We start from the raw sequence: 21,417 nt of genomic DNA, 5'->3' as shown, positions 1-21,417 counted from the left end.
AATGAGTCTTGAAGTTCTGGCGGGAGTTCTTCCATTAAAAGATCGATTTTGGGAGCTTTCATCACGCCTGCTAATAAGATGTGATGTGCTGAATCCCATGGTAATTAATAATTTCGAACGACTAGTCGAGCTTCGATCTCAAACAAAATTCATGACAGTATATTTTAACCATATGTCACAGGAAATCAACCCTTCAAGATATATTCCTATCCGTGTCAGCCTCCTAAATGTACCTGACTCAACTTTATTTTTCGACACATCCATGCAGCGCGAAGTGCGTGGAATCCCGGACCACCTACGCTCTATGGAAATCCCAAAAATATTTTCAAGTAAGTTCAGGCATATTAACTCTGAGAAAATGTTTTACACGGACGGATCGCGAATGGAAGAAGCGACAGGGTTTGGTATGTTCAACAATAATGTTTCGGCCTCATTCAAGCTTCAAGAACCTGCATCTGTTTATATAGCAGAGTTAGCAGCAGTTCATTATAGCTTGAATGTAATCGTCACATTATCTCCAAACCATTATTTCCTCTTCACAGATAGTCTGAGTGCAATTGAAGCCATTCGCTCAAACGCTGCTGGCAAAAATGAACCGTTTTTCTTGGGTAAAATAAAACAGTGTCTGAACGACATATTGAATAATAATTATCTAATCACAATAGTTTGGGTTCCGGCTCATTGCTCCATTCCAGGCAATGAAAGAGCCGATATTTTAGCCAAACGTGGTGCTATTGAGGGTGAAATTTATGAGAGACCGATTGCTTTCAACGAATTCTATAGCGCGTCTCGCCAAAGAACACTTGCCAGCTGGCAAGCTTCTTGGGATAAAGATGATCTGGGTCGGTGGATGCACTCAATTATTCCTAAAATATCGACAAAGGCATGGTTCAGGGGACTGGATGTGAGTAGAGATTTCATTCGTGTGATGTCCAGACTCATGTCCAATCACTACACGTTAGATGCACATCTCCTTCGAATTGGACTTTCCGAGACTAATCATTGTGCTTGCGGCGAAGGTTACCGCGATATTGACCATGTTGTTTGGACATGCGTGGAGTTTCGTGATGTCAGATCTCAACTAATAAATTCCTTGCGTACCCAAGGTAGACTATCCAATGTCCCAGTTCGCGACATTCTTGCTTGTCGTGACCTTCCATACATGAAACTTCTTTATCATTTCATTAAATCCATTGGAGTTCCAATTTAAATTTTATTTTATGTTAAACTGTTTTCTCTTCCATGAGTTCAACCAATAGCCAACTATAGGATATTGAATATAAGTGGTGAACTGATACAAACAATCCTGAAATAGTTATAAGATCATGTACAAAATAAATGTATTTTATTTAATGTAATTTAAAATAGCAACTCGCTTGATAAAAACAGTGTTTAGATTAACTAATGAGTACCAACATACTAATATGATATTCGAAATGTATTAGGTTTAAACTACTATGTATTGTGGATGCCACGGCGAAGAAAAACTTATGTATATTGCCTATGAAATAAACGTATTTATGGAAAAAAAAAAAATCGAAATCGTGTTTTTCTTGTCTGATACGCTTGTGTTCTTTAACAGGTAAAAAGTTTAAGTAAGTTTAAATCGTCGTTTTGCTGTCAACAGATCTTTTCAAGTACACACCAAAACTCAAATTTTTATGTTCGGTATTTTTTTTCTACAGTTTTGATATGTAAAATTCATTTTTACAGAAAATGATGTAAAAATTATTCCATTTTACCGATGTCGGTAAAACATTAACCAGTTGTCGGTTATTCACACGATAACTTTGCTGAAAAGTTGTTTCTTTTCTACTGGCGTATTTTTTAAACATTGAAACGTCATCGCAACTACACTATTCAGTAAAAATTTCACCGATTTTCAGTAGTAAGTAAATGAACACGGAAAAATATGCAAACAGTGCTGAGCTTCAATGATGTTTACTGAACGGTTTCGATGAAAAAAACCTGTCGAATCGCACCCTTTTGTTTTAAAAAAAAAATTAGAGCTTATCGGTGTTTTTAGTGAGTAAAAAATGTTTTCCGGATAATGGACAATATTATAGACTCGTTCGGGGATGGAGAGGTAGAAGATCTTTTCAGTAAGTATATTTTCAATTCTTTCTAAGTTGTTCTAAGACGTTGTATTTCAAAGGGAACTTGTTTGCAGACATCTTAAATAATTCAACACAATTTTACCTCACATATAAAATACTGTTAATAAATCTGGACTACCATTAGAAAAATCTGAATGTTGTTTTTTACGCTGATTCTTATCAATAATATTATTTTAATCAAATAGGATGTTTTGTAATATTCAAGAATTCCAAATTTTGTATTATTACGATTTACTTGCAAAATTCATCAAAAATCGGTATTTAGTGATGAACCAGTCAGTAAATTTTGACAGTTCATTGTTGAATTCATTCAGTAAAACGAACTTTTATTGAACTGTAGGCCAAACTCCACAAATGGAATGTAATGCCAAGACTTTGACTTTGCTTGTAACTGACAATGAAAAATGAACGTATTTTAACAATTCGAAATGCATGAAATCATAGGTAACGAAATGCATAAAAACATTGGTCATACAACCAGGAGACAATTTTTACTAAACTATCATTTCATTCAACTGATTCCGGAACTACATGATGATAAGTGTAACGAAATTAAAATAATGTCACTCATTTTCCTCGTAGGTAGGTGAACCAATTTCCCTCATCTAAGATTCAAATGAAAGGTCTTAAGATCCCATAAAAAAAATTTCTTGTTTTATAATTAGATTTCCTGTTCAGGAAATACAGGGTGATTAGTGTTAAAATGTTTAAATAAACTTATTTCAGTTTTACCGGTATTCGGCCTTCGATCCCAGATGGTAGACAAAAAATCTATTTAGAACGCAATACGATTTCTCAAAAATGGCTACGCTGATTTTCAAAAATTTCGAATCAAACTAATTGGAATCAAACTGACTAATTTCGGTTCCGAAAGTATCTGGAATAGAGGAGCTCTATCGTTTTCTCAGAGAAGACCAAAACGAATTTCATAAACAATAATCAACATTAAAAGAATCATGGTCCCTTACAAAATTGGTAAATTTTATTCGATTCCGACTTCCGATTATGGAATTACGGGGTGATGATTTTTTTAATTCAAACCGTCATAGAAGATTAAAGTTGGACTTAAAATTATTTCAATTTATTCGTAATAATAGTTTATGCCTGTCCGAACCATTTTTGGTAATGCCTATCCCTGAATACCGGTTCCGGATGTACCGTTAATAATGACCAAAAATTGTAAAGTCAATTGGCACACGTCAGGGAAATTATTTTATAGTTTTATACAATTTATCTTTTTTATCTGACTTGATGATTCGAAATTAAAGGGTAATGAGTGATTGAAAATCAAACTGTTATTCAAAACGACGGTAATTAAAATAATTTCATAAAAGCTAGCAACACCGAAGAATACCCGTGTAAATATAAATAACACACAACGATATTTCAATTATTATTACCCGGGTATTCATGCAAAAACACCGGCGAATTAATGCGGATAAATGTATCATCTCACTGCTTGGTAAATTAGGTACGCTTTTAAAGTGAAATTAGTAGAATAGTGTTTAAAAGCAGAGATGGTAGGTGATACATTGCTGATTTATGCTAGAAGTGTTAAATGTGCTATTTCATGTATAATTTTGCGAAACAAACAATTTTCTAAGTGTCCAGTGCTGTTAATTTACCCCCTAAAAGTAAACGATTATGACCGATCGAAGCGACATCTGCACATCATTGTCGGCGTTCTCATATTTAAGCTTTTGGAAAATAAATTAGAGGGTTGTACGCACGACACGACCGATCACGATTACATTAAAAATGAAATAATTCTAAGGTACCCATAATAAATACAAAAATAAAGATGATGATGGATGCACTAAAAGTCACAAATTACAAACTTGCTCTACTTTTAGTGTTTACATTTTTGGCGAATGATCAAAATGACAATTAGATTCTTTCAGAACAATTGATTCTACTCTATTTTGATGCCTTCAACAAATTTTTACAATCGAAAAATTTTGGAAAATATCCATTAAATGAAAGTCAATTATGATGATTTCAAAGTTACTTAAAATATCAATTTTGGATACGAACAACCTCAAGATATAAATCTGGACAAATGAAACGATTTCATATCATAATAATTTTCAAGACAAAGAAGGTACAAACTCAATCATTTTATAAACAGCGATTAGAGAATTGTCCCGGGTTGGCGGTTCAATGCATAGGACGCTGGTCTTACAAGCCAGCTGTCGTATGTTCGAGCCCCGACCTGGAAGGATTCTTAGTGTCAGTAGGATCCATAGTACTAGTCATGCAATGATTCTGTACGCTAAGAATCGGCTGCGAAGTCTGTTGAAACAGAAAGGCCAAATTCCACGAAAGGAATGTAATGCCAAGACTTTGCTTTGATTAGAGAAGATTCTAAATATTTTGATCGAAAAATGTTGATGTGAAGAATTTGAATATCCGTGAACCAATAAACTCAGTAATATTGAAATTTTAATGATACTTCGTTAAAAAGCATCGATAATCTTCGGAAAGTGTCTGAAAATAGAATGGCAGCAATACAAGGATAAAAATATGTGACACAGTCCGCAGAACATATTTTGTTACTTTTATTGATTTTCACTTTTGCATATTAAGGAACCAATGCATAAGCAACCAAATATCTTAATTTTGTTCACATTGTAACTTGATTTTATTAATACATAAACAAACATTGTCATTGTTACAACGCATGTAATGATAAGACACTTGTTGTTTTGATGTAAATGATAATTTATCTGAAACTGGCGGTAACCCGAGTTTAGTAAGGATTTAAATGATACATGTAAAATCGCAGATCAGCTTGTCTTGAGTTTATCTCTAATACCGTATTTTATTGCATCTAATAATTCTATATATGTAAGTCTGTGCAACTTATTTGTACTAAGTTCCGAATCTTTTAAAGCGTTTTATTCCTGGTGGGACAACAGCTTGTTCAAATCGATTCTGCATAACGATTTGTATTGCATTATTTTTGCTACACTTAGTCGGGATCCCTTCTATAAGATTCTTGGAAGCAAGATTAGACCAAAATATTATGCTTTATACGACTAAATCAATTTCTAACTATTCAGTTAGGTTACACGATTATTGTTTGGTTTAATAATAGGGTCTAAGAGATAGTTCTTTGTATTTAGCCACATTTAATGAAAAAGAATTATCTATGATTATCATCATAACACAACTTTATACTGAATTTATTTGCGCGCCACCGTGTTGTTCGTATGTAAATGGAGATTTCAGTATGCAAACTACTCGTTGACAAATTGAAAAAAATTTAAACTTTTTCGAATCAAGTTAAATGAGTAAAATTTATCAATAAATCAATAGATCATTCGGTTCGAAAAATCTATCGCCGATAATTCTAAGTTGGCCTGCTAGTTACCGGAGAATCAAGATAAGCCATAGGTAAACTGAAGCAGAAATGTATTCGGGCATATATTTATAGAATTCTTTTTGTGCTGTAGTTCATACTGCGCAAATCGGACGAGAAATTGACATCATTCACTGAGACTGTCATTGGCTCGTGAAAACATAGGTAACTTCAATCCAATCTTTCAATGGTATGCAATTGAAATACTTAAATGACGTTACGCAAAGGTTTAAGTTAAATGTTTTCGATTCGATTTCGATTGGTAGTTAAATTATATCAATCCATCAACAAATGACTGAGTTCTAAGCGTTCAAAATTATGATAGAAAAAGTTTACGTTTTTTTCTGAAAACGGCCAATGACCATTCTGTCGAGTTCCACTTTGAAGAAAGATTCTGGATGGCTTGGCGCTAGCGAAATGTTTGAGTTGTTGATTTCGATACTTCAGAAATAACTCTTCAAAAAAGGATGTTGACAAATGACTTACTGGCCACTGGAAAATTACTTGAAACATTGTAACATCACCTTCATAATTATTGGTGGCCTATCAAGTTATATAAGTAATCTTACATCTATTCGCCACCGATCACTCATTTTTGGAAGCCGGTCTTTATGGCTCAGAGTCACAAGCTGTTAATTTTACGCACGAATTTAAATAAACGACACAATAATAATGATTTCATATGCTAATATATGAGTTTGAGTACACTTAAAACCAAATCTACGAATTTCACCTTAGGGAAAAGTGGCATCACTGTTGGTCAGTATGTCTAGCTTGTCCTTGTGATCTTATTAAGGAAAAGAAACACTAATCAATCCATTCCCTTCGTCAAACTAATCTCCCTTCCTTCTTTCTCCTGGGTAATGATATATGGTATTCCGAAAACAAAAACCGGATGCAAACGCTCCTACTAACACTGTTTTTACTGCTTTCCTGCTTAGATGCAAGAGCATAATATGGTATGCTTTTACTATTCCTTTTTGATCGGGTAAAAACGTGTGGCAGTCACTGAGCATTCGCAGCTTAACAAGGCGCTATAAATTATACACTATCCTAATTTCCCATGCCAAATCAAACACCTAGCAGACGAAACACGATTAAAAAAACAGTAATAAAAGTAGAACCAGTTTACTGTATAATCTTGAATTGAAAATTTATCGCCTAGTTTTCAATTTCAGACCAGAAAACTTAGAATATAAGACAAAGCAAGCAAGCAAAGTCTTGACGCTACAATTCCTCTGTGGAATTTGGCCTTTTCTGTTTCAACAGATTTCGCAGCCGATACTTAGCGTATAGGAACATTGCATGACTAGTACTATGGATCCTACAGACGGTAAAAATCCTTCCTGGTCGGGGCTCGAAAATAAGAGAATATAAGACAATCGTTCCTACATTCATTGCATTTGTCGAAACATCTCATTACTTTTTTGAGTTTTTGGCTCATGGTCAATGAAACGTTCAGTAGTAGGCCCTAAGCATCGATTCCATTGCAAAATTAAATATAAAAAGGGCGAAATACATAACCGTGTTTGTTATGAGAAAGATACGTACTTAAAAAAAAAGAAATTCATTACTTCAGAATTCAAAATGGTTTAAAACGAATTCAAAATGGTATAAATAACTTTCCCCAATTCTCCTGTTTTATGTTTGATAGCTCAACAAAATTCCGAAACAAACATGCCAATGAACATATTATAATTTAAGTCAATGCATCAAACAGTGCTGGCAGATCACACTCTTTCAGATGACTTTAGTTTGAGATAGAAATAGGTATCGTTACTGTATATCATTTGTCTCATTTTGTAGCTCGACGAGAATCGAAAAGTGTATCGAAGGGTGATTTATTATAAATATTTTGCATGTTTTTTGCACGCCTGTCTGCGAATCATCTGTCTATCTTGTACAAATAGAGCATTTAACTTCGAAACCAGAGCATCTCGTAGTCAATTTAGTTACTAACCCATTCCGAACAGAGAAGTAGAAAAAGAACTTCGGAGCGATTTAACTAAAAAGAGAGCTTTCGATGATGATGATGATGATGATGATGATGATCAGTTCCAGGTTGTAGTGATCCTATAACCAATAGGATCTACGGGTAGATTCCACAAAATTTCTGCCTGTGTTAAGGGTGAAATTTATATATATTCTAGCACCATGCGGAAAAGAAAAAAAACAGGGAACAAAGACCTGGAAGGAAGAGAAAACCTGGTGTCGAAATGAATAACCCATTGTGATTATCGTAAATTGGTATCAAGAATCCATATATTTATATACACCGCTTGTGGTCTCTTAAGGAATATCGAAAAAAGAGGACCACAAGACGACTTTTGGCGATGGCTCTTAATGTCAGATCGGTCAATTGCAAGCGGTGAAGACGTTGTAGGCGGCTGTTCCCCAGGATGCTCTCCATATGCAGGAAGGTTTTGCTGAAAGAAGAGACTTATTTTTTACTTTTTGATCAATCAAGAGTTGAATCGACACGAATTCATTCTATGCTTGTAAAAGAAGTCAAATATGGATATGAAACGAAAAATTTTGGCGGTGAGAATGAAATTACTGTTTCCATACTAACCGTGACACAATTAGAATTGCGAGCGATTCGAAGCATTTGCAATAAAACTATTAACGAGGTTTTAGTGGTCCCTAATGGAAAAATAAAACCTTTAGCTACCAGAAAATTCCTGCAGCACTGCTAAGAGATTTGAAGCAATTTTGGGCCAAAAAATCAAATATCAAAATCGGTTAGCATCTTTGCAGACGATTAGATATAAATAGGACTGTTCTGCTTACAGAAATTTTAGTTCTGGATTGAAAGTTGTAACCAAAACCGAAATTTCGCCGGAATTAATACAAAAGTTTTCAGAGTAAAAAGGAGTAATTGTAAAGCAGGAAGTTAGTAGCGCAACTGATTTTGGAACGGTTTTGGGTTGTAGTAGAAAAATGGTGAGCCTGGAATATTGCACTGCATGTTTGTTTTTGTTCTGATATTCTGGAGTACATGAGTAGTGCTGGTTAATAAGTTTTGTAATTGCGAACGAGTTGGTATATTTTGGGAACAATCACGGACTTTCAACATTACATTTATACAGTTTAATAACAGTGAGCAAATGATACTGATGAAAGTGTACTGAAAAATTTATTTCCCCAAATGGATTTTCAATAGAATAATATGTTACCAGTGATCAGATAATAAATAAACTGTGTTCTTTCTTATGATACTGATACGTAAAAAGCTCCATAGAATCCATGTTCCAGTAAATGTTTATGAGCAGCTGACTATAGACTCCATCATCAATTGTAAATTGCACTAGTTTTCTGCCAGACAATTGACTGAAGCTTGAATTACATGGTAAATGATCATGTCTGTTAGTAGTTCAGAGACTCTAAACCAGTGGTTCCCAAAGTGGTCCTTACAGCCCACTGGTGGGCTCTAACTCATTTTTAGTGGGTAGTTGAAATCCAAATTGACAAAAAAAAAACATTCTGAGATAGGCCCTGAGTAAATGTGGAAAACTTTTCAATATCTTATTGCGGAATACAATCCAGAATCAAATCAATCCATTAGTTGTAAGAATGATGTGATTGAATTCTTGTGAGGTTTGTGAGTAAGAAAATAAAAGTTAGTGAATGTGGTGTTACGGCCAAATTTGGTCAAATAAGAATGAGTGTAAATAGTGTAAATGTTTCATAAGAAATTCAAATCATGTCATTTTTTCAAATTCAAACCACACAAAATACAGAAAGGAAATTCAGGTCCAGGTTCAGAGTTCAGAGTTAGAATCCAGCTCTACATTCATGATTTAGATGTATGCCTTGGATCTCTATTGAATTTTCAGAATTCGAGTTCAAAATCTTGTTCACGTCAAGAATTAAGATTCAGAATCCTGCTTTCCGAATCAGAATTTAGGTTCAGATCCAAATTTTTGGCAGGACTTCAGGTGCCTTCAGAATCTAGGTCTGGGATAAGAATTCATGTTGAAAATTGAAATCCAGGTCGATGTTCAGAATTCAGGTCACGGAAATCTATGAACTCCTGTCCCAAAATTCAGACCCAGAATTCGGATCCCGATTTACGCTCAGGAGTCCAGAACCATGTTCTGAAACTAGGTCCAGAATTCAGGTGAAGAGACAAGGTTCAGGATCTAGTTTCAGGTTCCAAAACTCTGTCAGAAATTGCGGCCCTGAATCCAAATCCGGGATCGGGATCAGGATTTCGGCCCAGAACCAATGTCCCAGCCCAGAATGAGACTTAATTTCCAAAATCTAGATCCAGAATCAAGGTTCAGGTAAAAACTCTGTCTGGTCTAGAATCTGAGTCTAAGTTCAGAATTCACATCCATAAGTCAAGAGTTGAGGTTCAGCATATCGTTCCAGAATCAAGGTCCACACTAAGTATTCTGGTCCAGAACCGTAGGTTCAGAATTCAGCTTCTGCACTCAGATTTCAAATTCATATTCAGGGGTTGAGTCAAATTACTCCATGCCGGTCCAGGTTCTGAATCCAATCAGAGAGATCTGGTTCAGGGTCAGAATATAGATCCAGAATTGAATTTCTTAGTCATGCTACAAAATTTGGGTCTAGAATCCAAGCCCAGAGTTCTGTTTCTAATTCCAGGTTCAGGTTCAGAATCCAAAATCAGAATCAAGTTCCAGGTTCACGGTGCATGTCAAATTGTCAGAGTAAAAAGTCTTGTTTGGAATCCTGAATCCAGGCCCAGAATTCTGTTTCAGATTTAGAATCAAAATCTACGTCAGTAGTTTAAGTCAAGAAACTAGGTTCAGGTCTAGAATCCGAATCCAAGTGCAGATTTCTGCTTCAGATTCTGAATTCTTCTGTCAGAATTCGGGTTTAAAATCCATGTCAAGATTCAGTATTAAGATCCAGATAACTTGTCGGGTATCCAAATCCAGGTTCCTGGGGTTCAGAATTCTGGTCTAAGTTTAGAATCTCTGTCAATAACTCAGATTCAAGTATAATCCAAATTCACAGTCCAAGGGCAAATACTGGTCAAGAATCCCGGCACAGAACCCACGTACACAGTCTAAATCCAAAATTTAGTTTCAGAAACTCTGTCAAAAGTTCCAAGTCCAAGCCCATGTTTCGAATTCAGGTTCAGGTTCAGAATCTAGGTTAAGAAGTTCAGGTTCAAAATTTTGGTCCAGGTCTAGAATCCAGATCCATGTTCCGAACCAAGTACTGAATTCTGCTTCAAGTTCATCCATACCCGGATAAAGAATCTCAGTCCAGAATCCAGGATCAGATTCATTATTCTGATCCAGAAACCTTGTTCGATAACCAGATCCAGTGTTCAGCACCAGTATACAGATCTCGATATCGCTTAATCATTAATTGAGTGAGGAGACTTGCGAGTTTTCCTAACAATCAGAGAACCAAATACTAACTAAAGTAATACACAATGGAATGATTCCCATCTTTATCCCCAAAAGTTGATTTTTCGTTTAATGTTTTCGTTTTTGTCTCTTACACTTTACTTTTCGGCGAACACCTGAAAACAAATTCACAGTGTTGTCATACATACGCCACAAGAAAACACACCTAAGACCAGTGTCGGTGAATGCCGAAAATTTGACAGAAGCTGCTATATTGCTATCTATATTGCATACAACATTTTCAATCCGGTAGAGAATACTACAAGAAATCGTGTCTCTCAAAGCATGAACCGTGAGAAAATTTTTCTACATTTCTTCGCTCCACTTCATACTCTGAGTATTTCACGCCCTTAAAAAAATTTTACAGTCTGATAATGATCGTTGCTGTGTGGAATTTACGAAAAGAGAATCGTAAGTTGACAATTATCGCAGAAAATCGAATCGATGATTCGACTTGATGATTCTCATACTAGGTTGCAATATTTCAAAACTCTTGTGTGGAACATTCACAGACATTTTCATAGACCCAACTTATACAAAGGTTATATGCACATAGTTAGAATAAGCGGCAATAGTAAAATGATTCTATCGCAATTATCAACTGCCTGTATAGAATCGGATCGCGAAACGAGAATAAGCGACCGATTGTCGCTTCAGAGAGGATCCCCAAAGCAGCGTGCTAACCTTTGATTCTCAAAAATGTCATCGAGAGAAATTCGCTCTCGCACTGGTGTCTATTCTATGTTGAATGAGCCATGCCGGGCTTTTGTTGCTGCGATGATATCCGTCTCTGTTTGATAACACTGATTAAATCGTGTGAAGAGTTGCTAGTGAGCGTTCTTTGATACGATAAAATCCATCCTTGCCTAAGACAGAACTTTTCTCTATTACCCAATGAAACGACAGACTGAAATTATGACTGATAATATCAAAAAAAGAAAAGAAAACGAAATCCAAAAACTGACGTCCCAAACTCTCAGAGACAGTTACAAATCGAATCGTTCTGGGAAATCGTTCTGCTAACTGAACTACTCTGAATGTGATGATACACAATTCAGGAGACTTCCTGGTAGCAAAGGAACTTGGTATTTGATCTGACTGTCCACGGCCGGCGTGGTTCACGTTTTAGTCGATCTCCTGTGGTAGAATTTCGTACACAAAAACTTATTGCACATTTCCCCTACCAGGCGATCTCTGTTTAATTCGCCGGTTGAGCAATTGTGTGTTAGATTTCGTTGTGTCTCTATTGACTTTTATTTTGCTTACCCAATGTTTGATCGATAGGAACTGAAAAACTACAATTATCTTTAAAATATTTCGTTTTCGTCAATTTTTTTGTTGTTACTAATGAAATTCCTTAAAACTTTCCTGTTGAAAATTTCAAACCTTGAACGGCTTGTCCAAAGCAAAATTTCTTCACTTTTTTTCGGTTTATCACTATGTTTCCGACCGAAGCGATAAAACACTTTAATTTATTCACTAAGCTGATGAATGGTGTGTACTGCTTTCCGAAGTTGAGTTCCGTCAAAACCCCGTAGCATCAGCTTTTGTTCGTTGGTGTAAATCGTGATTTTCGAATTCCTTTTAATCTCGCAAATTATTCTAGCATTATTTCATTGCTCAGTCTTTCGTGTTCGGCCTCTATCCGTTTTATCAGTGATCCTACCTTGATGTTTCAGGTTTCGCAAATATCGCGAGGAACGCTTCTCAATGCTCTCAAATTTTATAGCGATCACACGTTGCAAAACATGTTTTTCGCTAAACAGTCTAAAACGGAACTAAAATGTGAATTGTACAATTCAGAAAAAGACGAATATTGATAAAAAAAGAAATTTCCTCCTAGAGAAAATGTTTATCATAGCGAATAGTTTGCGAATCGTGGAGAACTACGATAGATTCACACTCTTCGAAAAAACCCTGCGATTTTACATCTTACTAGATGCACATAAATGGAGCGTCGCATGTCACGCAAATTTACATGGAAGAACATTCAATATTGTGTCTTAAATTACATGACATAAAATTCATTGAAACAAAATAAAAGAAAAGACCGCCGCGACTTGAACCGAGAATCATTGGATCACAAAAAAGTACGCCTGTTGATCGGTTGCGCCAAACAAGCACACATCTGCTTTGCTGATGAAAGGGGCATTTAAATTAATACAGTCAAGTTACAGTCGAAACCATGCTAATCTAACATTAAGTCATCACAAATGAAATTTTTCCGTCATTTGACATATTAGGTCTTTATGAATTACATCGTTTGGAAGATCAAGTCACCCGTAAAATTCAATTTTTTTTTGTGTGTACGACAAGAATACGTTTCGTGTGGATGTTCTTGTGTTCTAATCGATCTGCAACAACAGATTCAAGCAAATTTCCATATAATGCAGTTAATGTAATAATTGATGGTATTTTCGCGAGCGTTGCCGATAGATAGATCTAATGTATTAAAAATGCCGGGAGAACCAGAGCTGTTTGTTTGGAATGACAACTTTGTTCCAAACAAGCAAACGATCTGTCAAATACTCACAAACGCAGATATTTAACAAAGCTCCATAGAAAAACTATTTTTTTCGGTGATTTGTTGACTGTTTTCTGGCAATCATGCAAAAAAAGAGTGTGGTTAAGAAACTATGTCAAAATTACAGCTTTGGGAGCAATCTGCAATATAATTTCACTTAACTTGACTAGCACGAAAGGTAAGCCATCGTCGAAAATCGCTTATTTCTTCTTGTGCGCTAGACGGGACTGAACGTTAGACTGAACTGGACCTTCAGCCAATAGCAGCAAAAATAGACCTTCTGGGTGGTGGATGGCAGGGCCGGTGAAACTTGTTAAGCCCAGGTGGGTACTTTTTCGTACCTGGGGGAACGACCCACTATTTTCAAGCATACCTTAATACTAAAGAAAATGTTATTTATCCCTTAAAAGAGCAAGATCGGTTTTTTTTTTATATTTTGTTACGGTATAACTTTGCATGAAACGCATAAATTCGATGTTTTAGACGTTCTCGATTTTTTGTTCCAAAACAAAATTGTGCATTTAAGCGTTAAATACGACATAAAACTTTTATGGGTTGTTCGAATGGTTAACGTAGGACTACTCAACTTGTGCCGAAATTACTGCCAACATTTGTTTTGAATATTGAGGCAGCAGTCTTTTGTGTTTCCTTTACACTAATTGTGTCAGTGAATTTTCGCAATTAACTTTTTGAGAATTTTTGTTACCCTGACAGTTTAGTTTGTTGGGATTGATGATGGAAGGTGCTGAACTCGTTCATCCAGTAGTTCGTGATTGAGGTTACCCTGCAATATCCTCGAATATGAAAAAACTGCCGGATTTCGATCAAAATGTGTCACGTGCGGATCGAACGGTGCACAAAATAAATCCACAAACGGTCCCGGGACTGATTCAAAGAAATGTCATACTAACCTCATTTTCCGAAAGTATCAAATTTAAGATGACAGGTGTCAAACTTTCACGCCAATCGGACTACAAACACTAAGCCTACCGACATATAAGTGGCTTTACTTTTTCATTTATAAAAACCTGTTTTAATCCACCTAGTGATGTAATGATGCCTTTATCATATTTAATACTATTCTATTCAAAATGTTTCTCTTCAATTTTTGAAAGAAACCAAGGGATTGTTTGTGCATTAACTAGTATAACATAAAGAATGTAACAGTGCTTTATTCGCGACGGCGATTTAAATTTTTGTTGCATCCGAAAATATGCAGTAATTTTTGGCACGACCATAAGACCTCTCATTTGACTCTAAGATTGGGAATATTGGTTCTGAGTCCAGTTTAGAATTTTTTTATGGTTTTTGTTTCGCCTGTTTAAATGATGGTGTAAAATATTTTAGACACTTTACCCTATAACTCCGGAACCGGAAGTCAGATCCAAATGAAATTAAGGAATCCCGTATTGATCGTGAGACCTTCCATTTGAATTTAAGTTTGTGGAAATCGGTCAAACCATCGTTGAGAAAAGTGAGTGAGATCCATTTTGGAATATATGACCACTATTTCCGGTACTTCCGGAACTGGAGACCGGAAACCAGGATAGCCGAAATCGCTTTGTTTAGTTGCCTACTGATAATGGATATCAATTTGTGTAGTTTTGAGGCCAGTTTAGATTTTTTTTTGCGTTTTTTGTTTCGTCTGTTTAAGTGACGGTATCAAATTTTTAACACCCTATAATTCCAGAACCGGAAGTCAGATCCGGATTAAATCACCCTGTAATTCCGGAACCGGAAGTCGGATCAAACAAACATTCAGAACCTTTGTATGGGACAATTATAGCTTACATTTGAATCTAAATTTGTAAGAATCGGTTCAGCCGTCTCTGAGAAAAATTAGTGCACTTATTTTCATTTTTTGATCATATCATCCTTTAATTCTGGAACCGGAAGTTGGATTCGAATGAAATTCAGGAACTTTGTGTGGGGTTACAAGATCTTTCATTTGAATCTATGAAATTCGTTTCAGCCATCTCCGAGAAAAGTGAGTGCAAAAAAATGTTTTATACATGCATACACACACACACACACACACACACACACACACACACACACACACACACACACACACACACACACACACACACACACACACACACACACACACACACACACACACACACACACACACACACACACACACACACACACACACACACACACACACACACACATACATACATACAGACATTTTGCGTACTCGACGAACTGAGTGGAATGGTATATGCCACTCGACCATCTGGGCCTCGGTTCAAAAGTCGGTTTTTCATAGTGATTGCATAACCTTTCCATATGAGAAAGGCAAAAATGAAAATAAGATTTTCGTTTATTGATAAAACCGCGCAATCCCAACAAGTTTGAGAAGTGTTAGCCATATTCCGATTAAAACAAAGAATTGTGGTATTCTGATTTTAAATGTAGCCAAATGAGCAGTCATCCCGAAAAAATTAATCAAGTTTTGACAATCCTAGTTAGTTCCTGGACTTTTTGAACGTTGTGTTTTTGTACAGCAGTATCGAACCGCCCAGAGTGCAAGTCAATTCGATACTGAATCTGGTTTTGTATGAGCGATTTTCTTAAATGCGAACGCACTCATTCAAGAACCGAAATCTTATAGAAACCGCGAGCTTATGTATACAAAACTGCCGTATCTGTTGGAGGAAACCATGACAATGGCTTGAGAAACTGGTAAAATTAGAAATACTTCGTTACTAATTGAAGATTCGATCATCATTTATCTGTGATATGATATCGAATAAAAGTTAAATATGTAGATGTACAAAACCTGACCGCTGTTTGTACGATCTTATTTTCTGTATTTTGAATTTGCACCCCAGTATAGAAAACAAAAATGTAATCCTACGTCAAAAGTGAACATATAGAACGGAAAGGTGCGATGTGAAGGTTCATTTGAACAAACAGAAATCACGTGTCACCTTTCTGTTGCATATCTTCACATCCTTCCTTTATTATTCTGAGTTACAAATATTCAAATCATGAATCATACTAACATTACCATTGTTTATCGATCGAAATTTCAGGTGGGTAGGTACCCACCTTTGGAATTTTCGGATGGGTAGTTCTACCCACCGTACCCACCTCTTTCACCGGCCCTGGTGGATGGGATCTTAAAACAAAATTCTAAAACCTGGATTCTGGTTCACCTAAATTCTGAATTGAATTCAAGCTTTAGAATTTAGTTTCAGATTTAATACAGGTTCAGAAGTCAAAATTATGGCTCTGAACTGAATCCTAAGTCTGAATTTTGGAACTAGATTTTTGGAACTGGTTTCTTGTCTGGATTTAGAAACTGAATTCGTATTCAGAATTCAGATTCAGGAATTCATCTCAGAATTCTGGAACAAAACTCAAGATAAAAATTCTAGATTAGGATTCATGAACAAAATTTTAGATCTGAACTCCGAGCCAGAATTCCTGAATTTAGTTTTAGAATTTAATTCCAAAATTCATTTCCAGGATCCAGGTTCAGAACTCAGAACCTGCATGCTTGAATTGAACTCGGAACTTGAGCTCTGAAATTAGATTTTGGAACTGAATTCAGTTTCTTAATTCAGATTCAGAATTCAGTTCTAACAAAATTTTAAGAATGATCCTAATACTAACTCTTTGACTCTCATTTGTTCAACGTTATTTATTATTTGTTGTTTGTTATTTGTCGTCAATAACTCATAGTTGAGTATAGAAGCATCTTTACAGTTCGGGATACAAAGCAGTAAAAGTTGTAAAATTCACACAATCAATCAACATACTAACGATTATTGATATCCGAACTAATGTACGATTTTTGATATTCGGAAGTGTGAAAGAAGCAATGTCTCTGACATTACCCACCCGCCTTTCTTATATTTAAGGTACGTTTCGACTCATTTGCCCTTACGCTTGACGTGACCATTTAACGATTTAAAAAGTTATTATAATTTCTATTGGTGGATCTCTTTGTTATCTTCTCTTAGAGGTGCTCCCATTGCGATCCGGTGAATGGATGCAGAGCAGTGATTCGCTATACACAACTCCGTGCATTGGTTCGATGCGCCATTGCTGATGGGATCATCATTATTACTTTTATTTATTCAGGCATTGGGTGCGTTGTTGGTTGAAGCTGGCACACATTTTGCTGCATGGGTTGCAAATGATGGTTTTGTTGAAGAGATTATTACATGATCGTTGAAAGCCGTCATAAAAGTAATGCAGTTGTTTGGGGCAGGTGTAGAGGAAATACCGTTGCTATTGTATGTATACATCCTATTGTAAGTTTGTCACAGGCTTGCCGTAGTGAACAGCATGACATGTAGCTATCTGATTGTCGTAAGTGACAAGCGATTTACACGAAATTCTTGTGTCCTGACCGAAAATCACAAAAGAAGGTATAGCCTTCTTTAAGCGCTCCGAGAACCGAGAAAAAAGGTTCTTTCATGCATCACAATTTTCACGACAGCTCTCGGTGACACGTTGACATGTTCATTTTGATCAATGTAAAATGCTCTTATTGGGTTCATTCCGCTTTATTCGAGGTGCGATTCGGTTCTGGGCTCAAAATACAAATCCGTTTTTTGCCTTTCTCTACAGAAAGGCTATGCGAGTGTGTGTATGTGTGTATGTGTCAAATATTTTCACTAGATTTTCTCGTCCCCTACGGAATTCCTAAATTTCATCCGGAACCGACATTCGGTTTCGGAATTATAGGGTAATGTGTGTTGAATGCTTAATACCATCACTTAAAGTGGCAAAACAAAACACGTGGAAATTTTTCTGAAATGTCCTAGAAACTACACCAATCGATAGCTATTATCAGTAAGCAGCCAAGCCAACCGATGCCGGCTATCCTGGCTCCCGGTTTCCGATTCCAGAAGCACCGAGAATAGTGGTCAAATATTCCAAAATGGATCTCACTTACTATTCTCAGCGATGGATTTTCACAAACTTAGGTTCGAATGAAACATATTGAATTTCTAAATTGCACCCGGATCCGAAATCCGGTTACGGATTTACAGGATGAAGATTGTTAGAATATTTATACTGTCAGCAAAAGCGGTGTGTAAAACACGTAAACTAATCTCTAAACATGCCTCGAAACTATTCCTATCGATAGTCATTGTCAGTAGACGGCCAAACAAATTAATGTTGGCTTTTCTGATTCTCGGTTTTCGATTAACGACCGGAGATTGTGACTATAGACTCAAAAATGGATTCCAGCCACTTTTCTCGAACCAATTTCCATTATCCTGGACTCCGGTTTCGGAAATACCTGCAATAGTGGAACTCACTTCGTTTTCTTAAAGATGGCCTTACAGATCTGAGAACTGCTTCATTCTGTAGGTTATATTTGTTGATGGACAAATCTTTCTGTATCAAATCTGTAGGTTATATTTGTTTTTCATGAACCAAAGAAATTTATTTTGCGAAAAATATGATAATATAAGAGATATGAGAGATATCTAGAATTCATGAAGATGAATTTACCACGAAAGACAAAACTTTGGTAAAAGAATATAAAAGATTCACAATAAAACCCCAAACATATAATATAGATTGCAAAATTACATAATATTGTTATTACACAGTCATTCAATCATTCTATGTAAAGCTTCCTTCTTTATCTCGATAACATTATAAATATTTGTATCGATTTTGTATATTTTTCAATGCAATCAGCTCGAAGCTCGACTTTTTAAGCGATATCAGATGAATCGAGTATCATATTTCGTCTCCATTTTCCGGGTAGGAAAGTTTCTGTTTTGTATCTGTGTGTATGTTATAAATAGTCAAGTTGATTCTTGATCCCGAACAATTCATCGTGATCATTCTGTTTACACTTTACAATATTGTGAATCAAATTGCATTGAAATAAAATGTTGGAAATCAAACTAAGCCATTTTTTTCTAATTTCAGATTTTTCGAATCACTATTTTGTTCATAATAACGGCTAAGGTTCGAGCTGACATCCAAGGCTATCACTACACTACTCCAAGCTGTCCATTTGAAGAGCCAATTACTGAGTTCATCACTTCAACCGCAACCGTCTCCCGAATAATAACATCAACGTTAACAAATCAGTTACCACCAAGAACGCAAACAGTCTTCCGAGTTTCATCCATTGTCGTAACATCTGCCATCACCGAAACAGTTCCAGTTTTCAATACGATTACAAGCATAAACACAGTGACCAAAACGCAACCACCTCCTCCTGCCATAACGATAACGGACACCATCACGCAACCTCCCGTTGTGCAAACGAGAATTTCTACTGTGATTAAACCAACTCCAGTGTATCAAACGATAACCAATGTGCAGACCATTATTCAACCGCCAGTAACGCTTCCACCACAAACAATCATTAGAACGATAATGCCACCTGCAGTTACCAGAACGCAGCTAACGACGATCACTACGGCTAGTCCAGTTGTATCCGTAGTTGTTGAAACCGTCCCCGGTCCGACGGTAACCCTTCCGCCGAGGACAACATACTCAACCAAAACTCTTCCGCCTGTAGTGCAAACCAGTATTGCTTACGTTACCACTACAACTCCTGTCGTTCAATACAGTACCGTCACACTGCCGCCTAGAACACTAACCCTTCCGGTTAGAACAGTTATCCAATCAATAACTCTTCCCGTCGAAACGATAACTACCACCTCAATCACCGCCACTCCTACTCCGGTTTATAGAACCATCACACAGACTCAAACCGTCACAAAACCCCCGTTACCGCCTTCGACTAGAACCATCATCAAGACCGTCACACCTCCTGCTGTTACTCGATCGGTTGTTAGCACTGTAACGTCACCAGTGTTACGAGAAGTTACGAAAACAGTTACGCTCCCGGCTGTCACATCTACCGTTTGTAAACCAACGAATGCTTATTTACCGGTAAAACCGGAAGCCACATATCTTCCTCAATATAAAAATATCGATTCGCACTATCAACCACGATACAATGACATTTATCGAGGGAACTAATGGTTTTCCTATAATCAAACGTGATACTCGGAAATACTCGATTTTTTAAACGTAAACGTGATGACTTAGGATTAAGATATCGTACCCAGAATAATTAAATATAAAGGAATCAAACAAAATTGATGATCATTTTATAATTATCAGTAATTCAAAAGCAAATATTTTACGATCAACCTGTTTTGGAACTGGAGTTCTAAAACATTAGATAATTTATATATAGAATGATTATAGCTAATGGAAAGTAATAGATTATCTAATAAATATTTCTGAGGGTTACATACTCATATTCACTCTGGAAAAGGTTACATACTGCTACTCACTCGATTTTTATAAAGCATTTTTAGATACCTCTAAATACATGTTCATGTTCAAGGTACTAAAATAATCGTAGTATTTAAAAGTGTTATACAGATAAGCAGAGTTTAAAAATAAATTAACTTGTTTGACTCTTCCAAATAAAATACAAAGGATGCTTAGAGGTCTCGAAATTCAAGGGATTCTATTTTGAGTGATCATGCAAAAGAAAGCGGATTCTTCAAACCAAATGCAATAAAAATTATCAGCTTGCAAAGCATGTTTTTGAAGTGAATACGACTTTCTTTACTATAGGGTTCCTTTTCAAAACTTACCCTGTACAATAATGGGAAGAACTTAATCGTGAATATCTCTTGTTGTACTTACTTACTCTTTCAGTCGTAGACCACGCGGGTCTCTGCTGTATACAGGAAGCGTCTTCATTCAACTCGGTTCATGGCTGTTCGCCGCCAGCCTCGGTAGCTGCGAAGTGTCCGCAGGTCTTCCTCAATTTGATCGATCCATCTTGCCCGCTGCGCGCCTCTTCTTCTTATACCGGTCGGATCATTATCGAGAATCATTTTAACCGGGTTGTTCTCCGACATTCTAACAACATGCCCGGCCCACCGTAACCGCCCGACCTTGGCTGTTTGGACGAGGGTTGCTCCTCCCAGCAACTGGTGCAGTTCATGGTTCATTCGCCTTCTCCACGTACCGTCTTCCATCCGCACTCCGCCGAAGATGGTTCGC

General features: G+C 36.4%; 1 protein-coding gene across 1 annotated transcript; it reads left to right on the top strand.

Annotated features, from left to right (window-relative positions):
* Positions 1-8,287: 8,287 nt before the first annotated feature.
* Positions 8,288-20,929, top strand: LOC131436882 (uncharacterized). The gene is made up of 2 exons (XM_058605851.1): positions 8,288-8,421; positions 19,306-20,929. Exons 1-2 carry the CDS (start codon positions 8,419-8,421, stop codon positions 20,371-20,373), a joined length of 1,071 nt encoding a protein of 356 aa, XP_058461834.1. The 5' UTR covers positions 8,288-8,418; the 3' UTR covers positions 20,374-20,929.
* Positions 20,930-21,417: the final 488 nt, after the last annotated feature.

The sequence above is a fragment of the Malaya genurostris genome, chromosome 3, assembly GCF_030247185.1.
Source record: "Malaya genurostris strain Urasoe2022 chromosome 3, Malgen_1.1, whole genome shotgun sequence".
Taxonomy (NCBI): domain Eukaryota; kingdom Metazoa; phylum Arthropoda; class Insecta; order Diptera; family Culicidae; genus Malaya; species Malaya genurostris.
This window is presented reverse-complemented; position numbering and strand designations above follow the sequence as displayed.